The 12,500-nt window shown below is 41.8% G+C and overlaps 1 protein-coding gene across 1 annotated transcript in view; it reads right to left on the bottom strand.

Moving 5' to 3' along the window:
* Window positions 1–9,339: 9,339 nt before the first annotated feature.
* The window catches only part of LOC131723145 (tripartite motif-containing protein 16-like), a 3,225-nt gene continuing 64 nt past the window's right edge, over window positions 9,340–12,500 (bottom strand). The window contains exons 1-4 of the mRNA XM_059016610.1: window positions 12,272–12,500; window positions 11,960–12,119; window positions 10,966–11,031; window positions 9,340–9,893 (exon numbers count right to left, since the gene is read on the bottom strand). The exon at window positions 12,272–12,500 is cut by the window's right edge and continues 64 nt beyond it. Of these exons, the coding sequence (XP_058872593.1) occupies window positions 9,364–9,893; window positions 10,966–11,031; window positions 11,960–12,119; window positions 12,272–12,500 (985 nt within the window). The 3' untranslated portion in view covers window positions 9,340–9,363. The remainder of the gene's footprint in view (window positions 9,894–10,965; window positions 11,032–11,959; window positions 12,120–12,271) is intronic.

Below are 12,500 nucleotides of genomic sequence, written 5' to 3'. Positions count from 1 at the left end.
TGTCCCCGTGGAAAAGGACATTAAAACATCAAAGGACTGGGAGTTTAAAAAAAGGCACGATACACAAATGATCCAATGAAAGTGGATATTTAGCAGAGTGAAACAGACTATAAATATCCAAGCAAAGCTAAACATGTTGCTCCACATCGAATGATAAACAAGGTGCTGTCACTCTGAAAAGCAAAACTGCAACTCCGGGACTCTGCCTGAAAACAGAATCAAGAAGAGGAATGGAGCTGCAAGCGAGTCCACGACCACAAGCAACGAGACTGAGGCCCAGCTGGGCACTCTGAAGATGTGAAAAACCTGCTTTTATTTGATCCCACAATATTGTACTGTCTCCTTTCATCCAGTTTGTAACTTTGTTATCTTTTTGGTGTTTGTCTATCCAGAGCAGACATTTCAGTTCTTCTATACTTCACACCCTCAGCTTCTGGGAGGATTCAGGACTGTACCTGTAGTGTTCTTTGAGCAGCTTCACAATAGTATTACCCTGCTATCATTGGCTCCTTCAACTGGCAGACAAACCTTTGAAAGATACAATAGGCTGAATCGCTCTGTTTTATTCTTCTTACATCAGACCCAGCAGTCACTGGACAAAGACCTGTATGAAATAGGCTGGTCTGCTGGTATAGTTTAGTTACAAAGACCTGTATGAAATAGGCTGGTCTGCTGGTATTGTTTAGTTACAAAGACCTGTATGAAATAGGCTGGTCTGCTGGTATTGTTTAGTTACAAAGACCTGTATGAAATAAGCTGGTCTGCTGGTATTGTTTAGTTACAAAGACCTGTATGAAATAGGCTGGTCTGCTGGTATTGTTTATTTACAAAGACCTGTATGAAATAGGCTGGTCTGCTGGTATTGTTTATTTACAAAGACCTGTATGAAATAGGCTGGTCTGCTGGTATTGTTTAGTTACAAAGACCTGTATGAAATAGGCTGGTCTGCTGGTATTGTTTAGTTACAAAGACCTGTATGAAATAAGCTGGTCTGCTGGTATTGTTTAGTTACAAAGACCTGTATGAAATAGGCTGGTCTGCTGGTATTGTTTATTTACAAAGACCTGTATGAAATAGGCTGGTCTGCTGGTATAGTTTAGTTACAAAGACCTGTATGAAACAGGCTGGTCTGCTGGTGTTGTTTAGTTACAAAGACCTGTATGAAACAGGCTGGTCTGCTGGTATTGTTTAGTTAAAGCAACACTGTGTGGTCATTGTTATATATGTTATATATATATATATATATATATATATATATATATATATATATATATATATATATATATATATATATATATATATATAATATCAGTCTTTAAAACAGCGCTTAGAACAGTCCTCAAGGTTGTGTGAATAGCTCTACATTTCCCAAGTGAAAAGAATGGATTTCAATCAGCTCTGTGCAGCTGCAGAGTTTGTCCTGAAGAGGGCGACAAAGGCCAGGCTTAAAACACGTTTCTGCTTTTCCTCTGTGGGCAGATTGCACATGTAATGCAATTTGATTGTGATTTACGATATCCATGGAAATGTCTTCATTCTTGTGATGATATTTCACTCACATTGTTGTTCAAGTAAGCAATAAATAAATAAATATTGAAACTCTGAACTGCCTAATGAGTAGACGAAATGCATCTAATTAAGTGCTTGTTAGGGCAATTATCCAACCATTTCAACCATCTGATGAGATAATTTATAAACAATTAAAACACAATAATAATAATAATAATAATAATAATAATAATAATAATAATAATAATAATAATAATAATAATAACACAAGGAAAATACATTATCCAACCATTTCAGAAATCCAAAGAGATAATTTATAAACAATTAGGGCAGCAGTGTGGAGTAGTGTTTAGGGCTCTGGACTCTTGACCGGAGGGTCGTGGGTTCAATCCCAGGTGGGGGACACTGCTGCTGTACCCTTGAGCAAAGTACTTTACCTAGATTGCTCCAGTAAAAACCCAACTGTATAAATGGGGAATTGTATGTAAAAATAATGTGACATCTTGTAACAATGCTGTTTGTAACTCTGACATATTGATGGAAACTGAATATGAAGAATTGGGATCAAGGAATTTTGTGCCAAGTAACTCAACTAATATTCATGAAACTGATGACATTCAGCAAGAATCATCATATTATTCTATTGAAAATGGTGATGATGCACTTTTCCAAGGCTCCACTGTCACCAAGGCACAATCGATTCTATTGGGTTATGCTGTTATTTTGAAACATGGTTTAAGTACAGAAGCAACAACAGATCTATCACAGTTATTAGATGTCATATGTCCAGGTGTATTTCCTCCTGGTGTTTTCCAACTGTTAAAACACTTCTCTAACTACAAAGATTGTTGTGAAATTCTCTTTTATTGCCATGTCTGTTTTTCTTATTGTGGAGCTGATCCATCATGCACCTGCTGCCCAGACTGGAATGAGGCCTTGTTACTTGATAACATGAAGAGCTATTTTATTTATTTGCTAATTGAAAAACAACTTAAAAGATTTCTTGCAATTTACTGACGCAGCTACACACATCATAGACTGGGAAAAATGTACCAAAAGTCATGTCTTTTGTGATGGATATGATGGATTGTGTTTTGAAAAATTGGTTGACAGTTTGGCAAAAATGACTTCTCCCTCACATGGCATTGTGATGGAGTAGCAGTGTTTAAATCATCCTCGTATTCAATTTAGCCCCTACAGTTCCATGGAAATGAAATGGCTCCAGAGCTGCACAGGAAACATTCCTTTTAACAGCTTTGTGGTGTGGCACCTCCAAACCACGCATTGACACCTTCCTTAAACCATTTGTTGGAGAAACTGTAAAGTTGGGTAATGAGGGGTTTGTGTGGGAAAACCCTTCCACTCCGAATTCTGTGACTAGCAGGGTTTTTCCTGTAATTTGTACATGTGACAGGGTTGCAAGGCCTCTTTTACAGAATCTGGTACAGTGTAATGGAGAGTGTGGATGGAGCTGGTGTGAACAGAAAGGGGAGCATGTGCCCAAGGTAGGGGGTTTTGTCATGTATATCCCGATGTCTTTTCCAATGTAGTGCATCAATTTGACCACACAAAGCGTCTGAGAAGCATGACAGCGTCAAAGAAATTTCAACGTGAAATCATTTTACTGTAACGATGTGTTTATGATTTCATGGGGCGATGCTGTCGCGGTGATATTGAAGAGTGTAATATTAAAAACATCCTAACATTAGGATTATAAACTTGTCTTTGTAGAGAGGAGCTTGAAGAGACCCTCCGAGACCTCAAGCCCCAGGGAATGGACCCCCAGTTTGAGACTCTAGCCACCCCCACAGCAACGATATATTTCTTTCAAAACGGTCTTCAGAATTAGTTGTCCCTCTCTAAGCCGGACATGTCTGGAGTTGTCTTAGTTAGAAAACAAACAAACAAAAACATTTTGTATAAATATCTACAGTAGGCCTAAACTACTGCTCTCAATTAGAACTGTTTCCTGTATCTTGTATTTGAATTTACTCTGAAAGGAAACAGAATTCACTTTTTTATTTTAGTGGAATGGAATGTACTTTTCTAAGCAAATGTTTTTCTGAGACGTTTAACGGCTCTTAGTCGAATTTGCTCTCAAACGTGATTATTTTCTGTATTGTTCTTAGTTGAATTTGCTCCTGTTTGTCGCTGACTTTGTATTTTTATAACGGCTCTTATCTGTAATGTGATATTTTGTAACACCTGTAAGTCGCCCTGGATAAGGGTGTCTGCTAAGAAATAAATAATAATAATAATAATAATAATAATAATAATAATAATAATAATAATAATAATAATAATAATAATAATAATAATGCAGTAAAATCTAATTATTACCTGTAGCGCACTTTCTTTTTTTACTTTAGCCTAATTAGTAACAGAAAACAGAAAACAGAACACTCCCTTCACAGGAATAATCATTTTGAAATGTACACAGAAAGGTTGACAGTGTGTTTATTGCAGTTTATTTTATTGTCGTCTTTTGCTTCCGTTTTTGACATCCAGTTTTGAGTTTCTTTTTATCGGTCTGGTTCCAGAAGTTCGGCAGGTTTCGTTTTTGATGGTTTAAAATCGTATAATTATAATTCGGGCGTTATGATAATAAGAGACGTTATGATAACGAGGCTCCATAAAACGCGCGTCAAATGAAAGTCTTGCTTGTTTGAAAGTCTGACGGAACACTTTGTAACATCTGTGTCGAGAACAGCCAATAGCTGTCGGCTTTACGAACACTGGGGGGCGGACCTAGGACTATATAAGGAAGGATAGGACAATGATGTCACAAGTGGGCGGAGTTAGTAAACACCGGTATATCCTGGCGCTGCAGCACAGCATCTCCGCAATGTATTCAGTACTGAGTGGGCTCCACAGCATCTCCGCAATGTATTCAGTACTGAGTGGGCTCCACAGCATCTCCGCAATGTATTCAGTACTGAGTGGGCTCCACAGCATCTCCGCAATGTATTCAGTACTGAGTGGGCTCCACAGCATCTCCGCAATGTATTCAGTACTGAGTGGGCTCCACAGCATCTCCGCAATGTATTCAGTACTGAGTGGGCTCCACAGCATCTCCGCAATGTATTCAGTACTGAGTGGGCTCCACAGCATCTCCGCAATGTATTCAGTACTGAGTGGGCTCCACAGCATCTCCGCAATGTATTCAGTACTGAGTGGGCTCCACAGCATCTCCGCAATGTATTCAGTACTGAGTGGGCTCCACAGCATCTCCGCAATGTATTCAGTACTGAGTGGGCTCCACAGCATCTCCGCAATGTATTCAGTACTGAGTGGGCTCCACAGCATCTCCGCAATGTATTCAGTACTGAGTGGGCTCCACAGCATCTCCGCAATGTATTCAGTACTGAGTGGGCTCCACAGCATCTCCGCAATGTATTCAGTACTGAGTGGGCTCCACAGCATCTCCGCAATGTATTCAGTACTGAGTGGGCTCCACTGCATCTCCGCAATGTATTCAGTACTGAGTGGGCTCCTTAAATGGCGCCTGTAATTGAGCACCGAACTGCATCACGGGATTGACTGTCCTATCCTGCTTTATACAGTCCTAGGTGAGGACACAGAAAGTCTGACAGAGAGTTTATTGCAGTTTAACGAAGTTACGTAAAACATAGTCCCTGTGCAGCTCCCACTCAGCACAGGTAGAAATATTGTGTTCATGTGAGTCCGCATTACAGTGTAAATGAAACGCATGTGTCGCGGGACAGACCCGGACTAGGCTTTACATTCATAATACACGGGTTTTAAAAGTGACGTTTGGCACAGATTGGAATATAGAAACATTACATTTTACTGGAAATTACAAATCTGTGCTCCCCTCGTTAATGATCGCGTTGCTATAGGTTTTGTGAATGGAGGCTGTTCTGCTGTGAGTATATCGGGGTGCTCTGTGCTCCCCTCGTTAATGATCGCGTTGCTATAGGTTTTGTGAATGGAGGCTGTTCTGCTGTGAGTATATCGGGGTGCTCTGTGCTCCCCTCGTTAATGATCGCGTTGCTATAGGTTTTGTGAATGGAGGCTGTTCTGCTGTGAGTATATCGGGGTGCTCTGTGCTCCCCTCGTTAATGATCGCGTTGCTACAGGTTTTGTGAATGGAGGCTGTTCTGCTGTGAGTATATCGGGGTGCTCTGTGCTCCCCTCGTTCATGATCGCGTTGCTATAGGTTTTGTGAATGGAGGCTGTTCTGCTGTGAGTATATCGGGGTGCTCTGTGCTCCCCTCGTTAATGATTTCAGTTGTGCTTCACAGTCGAAACACAGCTGTCTGCGGAACGAGTGATTTCGGAGATACAGACACGGAGATGACTTCAAGGAGGAGGAAACAAAGATGTCTCCACAGCTGCATGGGAACCTCAGCATTTCCCCGGTTCATTATTAATAGCGAGCTGTCAAGACTTGTCAGCGGGTCGAGCGAGGTGAGATAAAGACACACACAGGATTATTTAAAGTCGTTCGTGACTCGCATGTCTCTGAACAGGTCTGTGTTTCTCTCTCGTCATGAACCAGCTGCTGCCCAACCCAAGGAACTGCTTTGAAGACATTTACTTCCTGTGTCATGTGACCCGCAGCTCGCTTCAGCTACAGTGAAGAGGAGCGCTTGTGCGAGTCGATTTTATACTTCGTGTTGTTGAGGATAGTGGATAATAAAACTATATCCATACTAGTAATAATAATAATAATAATAATAATAATAATAATCAGAGTTGAAAGTCAGCCGGTACGGCCCGGAACTGCGTACCGGCAAAACATCTTGTCAAGGTACTTCAGTATTTCATCTTATCACAATGATAGGCTGCATCATTTTTTCTTTGTATTTTCCGTCCTTTTCGCTTCTTCTTCTTCGTTGTTCGGTTATTATTGATGTTTAAGCAAAATAACTCGACGTCACGCAGTTCCAGTCATGTGACTTATGATGTCAGAGTATGCTGACTGCCAAAGGGGCTTCCGCATACTTGAGAACATGGAGTCTTCAAAATAAGGGAGCTTTTGTAAACTGATATTTTCTAAAGACACAAGCATACAACTATTCCACTATAATTTGGTAAAACTATTATTGTGTTAAATACGTAAGAACATAAGAAAGTTTCCAAACGAGAGGAGGCCCCATTCAGCCCATCTTGCTCGTTTGGTTGTTAGTAGCTTATTGATCCCAGAATCTCATCAAGCAGCTTCTTAAAGGATCCCAGGGTGTCAGCTTCAACAACATTACTGGGGAGTTGGTTCCAGACCCTCACAATTCTCTGTGTAAAAAAGTGCCTCCTATTTTCTGTTCTGAATGCCCCTTTATCTAATCTCCATTTGTGACCCCTGGTCCTTGTTTCTTTACTGCACAATACTGTTATTTTGGTACAGCGTCAGTGACTTGGAGAAAAAGAACGTCTTATTTAGTTTTTCACTGTAAATCGGGTAACCCTAACGACATGAACAGTGCGAGAAACTCAAGCTCGAATATAAATTTGGTCAGACACCAAAATCCAAGCAGAACAACTGGACAAAACATACAAAAAATCAGGTTTTTTTTCCTATTAAGTGCTGTTGTAACTGTTAGTATTAACCTGTATATTTAAAGTTCAAAATGAATAATTCAAAATGAAACATAATGTTAATTGCTACAAAATTGTTTAAAATACAATGCTCCCATGGCACTCAAATAGCAACACAGACGTTTCCAAAAACGAACCCAGCATTTGAGTAACTGTGATAACAAGAAGCGGTCGGGATGATTTCAAACAGCATGAAAAGATAAGGGGCCGCTCTAAAGAAAGAGAAAGAAAAATGACATTTGAAGCGCTGTACTCTTTAACAACGGACTTGTTTCAATTGTGTTGCAGAGGAGAAACCCAGCTAACTGAGGAACGAGTGATTCAGTAGAGAGAGGCATGAACCCGACTCCAAGGAGAAGAAGAAGGAGTAAAGAGAATGACCCGCCTGATATGTCACAAGAGCCTGCCAGGTACTGAAAGTCTTTTCTTATTAGTTCACGGTGCGGCGGCATGCTGAATAATACCTTTACTAAGAAGCTGTTCAGGAATCCAAATCACTGAGCTGAGTCTCAAGCCCAGGGTTAGAGTCCAGACCTCTCTGTGCTTTACAATGCTTCCCTATGTTTTACCAGACCTCTCTGTGCTTTACAACGCTTCCCTATGCTTTACCACACCTCTCTGAGCTTTACAGTGCTTCCCTATCCTTTACTAGACTTATCTGTGCTTTACAATGCTTCCCTATGCTTTACCAGACATCTCTGTGCTTTACAATGCTTCCCTATGCTTTACCAGACCTTCCTGTGCTTTACAATGCTTCCCTATGCTTTACCACACCTCTCTGTGCTTTACAATGCTTCCCTATGCTTTACCAGACCTCTCTATGCTTTACAATGCTTCCCTATGCTTTACCAGACCTCTCTGTGCTTTACAATGCTTGCCTATGCTTTACCACACCTCTCTGTGCTTTACAATGCTTACCTATGCTTTACCAGACCTCTCTGTGCTTTACAATGCTTCCCTATGCTTTACCAGACCTCCCTGTGCTTTACAATGCTTCCCTATGCTTTACCAGACCTCTCTGTGCTTTACAATGCTTCCCTATGCTTTACGAGACCTCTCTGTGCTTTACAATGCTTCCCACTGCTTTACAAGACCTCTCTGTGCTTTACAATGCTTCCCTATGCTTTACCAGACCTCTCTGTGCTTTACAATGCTTCCCTATGCTTTACCAGACCTCTCTGTGCTTTACAATGCTTCACTATGCTTTACCAGACCTCTCTGTGCTTTACAATGCTTCCCTATGCTTTACCAGACCTCTCTGTGCTTTACAATGCTTCCCTATGCTTTACCAGACCTCTCTGTGCTTTACAATGCTTCCCTATGCTTTACCAGACCTCTCTGTGCTTTACAATGCTTCCCTATGCTTTACCAGATCTCTCTGTGCTTTACAATGCTTCCCTATGCTTTACCAGACCTCTCTGTGCTTTACAATGCTTCCCTATGCTTTACCAGACCTCCCTGTGCTTTACAATGCTTCCCTATGCTTTACCAGACCTCTCTGTGCTTTACAATGCTTCCCTATGCTTTACGAGACCTCTCTGTGCTTTACAATGCTTCCCACTGCTTTACAAGACCTCTCTGTGCTTTACAATGCTTCCCTATGCTTTACCAGACCTCTCTGTGCTTTACAATGCTTCCCTATGCTTTACCAGACCTCTCTGTGCTTTACAATGCTTCACTATGCTTTACCAGACCTCTCTGTGCTTTACAATGCTTCCCTATGCTTTACCAGACCTCTCTGTGCTTTACAATGCTTCCCTATGCTTTACCAGACCTCTCTGTGCTTTACAATGCTTCCCTATGCTTTACCAGACCTCTCTGTGCTTTACAATGCTTCCCTATGCTTTACCAGATCTCTATGTGCTTTACAATGCTTCCCTATGCTTTACCAGACCTCTCTGTGCTTTACAATGCTTCCCTATGCTTTACCAGACCTCTCTGTGCTTTACAATGCTAACATTTTATGGAAATCAAAAGAACAAAAACACACATACAACACACAAACTTAAGTTTACTTTTTTAAAAACTGTTACAGCACTGACTATTGGATGCCATTTTTTAAAATATATATAAAACATAACAATTCTTTTAAAATAAATTAAATACAGTTACTTCCTATGAAATCCATTCGTTGCTAAAAACAAATAATTCCCCTCGTTTCGCTCTGCAGGTGGCGCCGTTTTACCCCCTAACTTTCATCCAAAGTTGTGTCAGATTGAACATTCCCTTCACCCGAGGAGTGGAGAGGACAGACAGGGAGTTCAATACAAAGGGTTTCTTACAACACAAAACAGTCTAGTTCAGCTGGCAGATTGTTACAGAGGAATCATAATAAAGCATAAACCCAGGATAGAGCGGCTCAGTGAATGTGGTTTGGAATCTGTGCAGGAGGGTCATTGTGTCAGAGACGCCATAAAAGGACAGCGTGCCGGCATTAAAGTCCAGATACACTCCTATTCTGGGGGAGGGGGGGGCAGTTATTGTAGTTTCATTGTTATTGTGCCGGGCAGTGTAACTGGAATCAGAGCAGAACAAACTCCAGGACTTGTCATTGAATCCAAGGATACAGGAACGATCCCATCCTTTCCTGCTGATTCCTTTATATGTGACTCCTATATCAGCCCCTCCCCCACTCCACTCAATCTCCCAGTAACAGCGAGTCCCAGACAAACCCTCTCTGCAAAGCACTTGGGTCCAGTTCTCAAATCTCTCTGAGTGATCAGGATATCTCTGGGTCTCTCCCCTCAGTGTCACCTTTCTGTTCCCTTCAGACAGACAGAGGTTTCTATACGCTGTGTTGGGGTCCAGTGTGAGCTGACAGGAATCTGATTGAAGAGAAGAGGACGGGTAGAGGAGAGACGGTTAGAAAAGTCAAATCACTGAGAAAATCAACAGTCATTGTCTGCTGCATCTTCACATCCTGTTTATGGAAGGTGTGTGTGTTGTTTTAATTATTTTTTTTAATACATTTTGACCACTTTTTTAAACTTTTAAATTGCATTTTCTGCCTCAAGATGGCTTCCCGCGGACCGGCATGGACCTCTCAGAACTACATTTCCCATCATCCTCCTGCTCACTGGTAATTCCATCTCAATTACATATGTGAGCAGGAGGATGATGGGAAATGTAGTTCTGAGAGGTCCATGCAGTTACATGTGAAGCTATCTATAAGTATAAAAAAGTGGTCAAAATGTAAAAAAAATAAAAATAATTAAAACAATACACACACCTCACGTAAACAGTTGTAGCAACACATGGGAACATGCAACACAATAAAATACAAAGGACCTTATGAACCCTTTAAACCCTCTTGCTGTTTGATTGTTTTGTTCATTATAATTCCTCAATCTTATCAAACTTCTTCAATTGGAACCAATCAAATGCAGCTCTGCATACAATTACAGTTCACTTAATGTTCCTACAGGGTATGTGTTGCCATTTTACCCACTCAGACCCCTTGCTTACTAAATATCTTCAATAGAATATCATCCACTCTTCAAATATCTGTCTAATATTTTAATGAGCAATCCATCCCACAAGTGCAGTGATACTGCAATATACATTTACTACCAGCACAGGATGACTGGGAGGGATAGCTGTTCATTTTACCCCACAACTGGTTTCACATGCATCTATTCAGGGATAGCAAGATATTTAGGGAGAGAAAGGTCTGAGTGGAAAAACAGGCAACAAATGCCCCTCCCCCAGTCATTCTGCATGTATTCATCTGAACCAATACTTGTTGGAGAGGAGTGTAGATTAATGGCTTCACAATTACTAATAAATAATAATAATTGCTGCCCTCAAGCTCCACCCCTCCCTGTTCTGTAGTGTTAGCTCTTCTCACAATGGAGTGACACATCTTTCAATCAAATGTTTCAGTGAAAACAGACTTACATTTTAAAAACTCAGCTCTGTTCCTTGGCTCTGGGGCCTGCAGACTGTAAACTGCAACTTCATTCACTGGGCAGAAAAAAGAGAGAGAAATAGAATTGAAACATGTGGATTAATACACAACACACACAAGACTCCAAACAGCAATCTGAATAGAAACAAGGCTTATTCACGGCATTTCAGGATGTAAAAATCCGTACTTCAAGATGTTCATGATTACAATGAATATGTATTCCTTCCGTATCGGTGCAGCAGCCAAAGTCAATGTGAACACGTCTGCCACTGCACTGGAGTCTTGTGTTCCTTCCTCTCCATCACATATCTTTGCCCAACAGTATGGTGTCCATATTAGGACAGCCTTGTGCATCAAACATGCAGCAGTCATTGTCTGCTCCATCCTCACATCACTCCCTCCTCCCTGCTTTATCAGTCCCTGCTCTGTATTCCCTGCTCCCTCCTTCCTGCTCCTTCTTCCATGTTTTCTCCTCCCTGTTGCCTCCTCTCTCTTCCATGCTCCCTCCTCCCTGCTCCCTCCTCCCTCCTCCCTACTCCCTCCTCCATGCTCCCTCCTCCCTGCGCCTTCGTCCATGCTCTCTCCTTCCTGCTCCCTCCTCCATTTACCATCCTCCCTGCTCATTCTTCCCTGCTGCCTCCTTTCTTCCTTCTCCCTGCTCCCCCCTACCTGCTGCCTCCTCCTCCCTGCTCCCTCCTCCCTCCTCCTTCCCTGCTCCCTGCTCCCTCCTCCATGCTTCCTCCTCCCTGCACCTTCGTCCATGCTCTCTCCTTCCTGCTCCCTGCTCCCTCCTCCATTTACCATACTCCCTGCTCTCTCCTCCCTGCTGTCTCCTCCCTCCTCCATCCTCCCTCCTCCCTGCTGCAATATTCATATAGCCAACAATCTGCAAGAGGTCTTTATTAATGTCTTGCAAGTCCTGTCCCTCCTCAAGCCATGGTCTATTTGAGAAATCTCTACCAAAGGAATCTATTTCACACCAACCTGTTGTGGTTATTTTGACTAATTCCCCCTTGCAGAAGTCCTCAATATGGTCTTTAAGTTCAGATACAGCTTTCCTCACAGCCCCAAAAGAGATGTCTGTATTGACAGTAACGCTGGGTAAGTCTCCAGCTTCAGGAGGGGCACAGAGAGACTGGAAATTCTACAACAGGAAAGTGGAGAAAATGAGTTTTCAGTGAAACAGAATGGGGTCCAAAACATTCCTGGGGAAAAGCAAGGATTCATTCAATTGGAGAGGTCTGTCTGAAACCGTCCCAGTTATGTACTTGATTTTCTAACAAGCAGTGATGTTACCTGTAGAAAATGGATGTGATCCTCTGTCTCTGAAAGCTGTTTCAGCTCAGCGTTTCTCCTCCTTAGCTCAGCAATCTCCTGCTCCAGTTTCTTCATGCGTCCTTCAGCCTGATTCACTGCAGCCTTCTCGTTAGCTCCAATCAGCTCAATAACCTCAGTGTGGATCTTCTCAATGGATCGGATCAGCTCAGTAAAGATCTTCTCACTTTCCTTTATTTCTATGCATGCA

The sequence above is a fragment of the Acipenser ruthenus genome, chromosome 53, assembly GCF_902713425.1.
Source record: "Acipenser ruthenus chromosome 53, fAciRut3.2 maternal haplotype, whole genome shotgun sequence".
Classification (NCBI taxonomy): domain Eukaryota; kingdom Metazoa; phylum Chordata; class Actinopteri; order Acipenseriformes; family Acipenseridae; genus Acipenser; species Acipenser ruthenus.
This window is presented reverse-complemented; position numbering and strand designations above follow the sequence as displayed.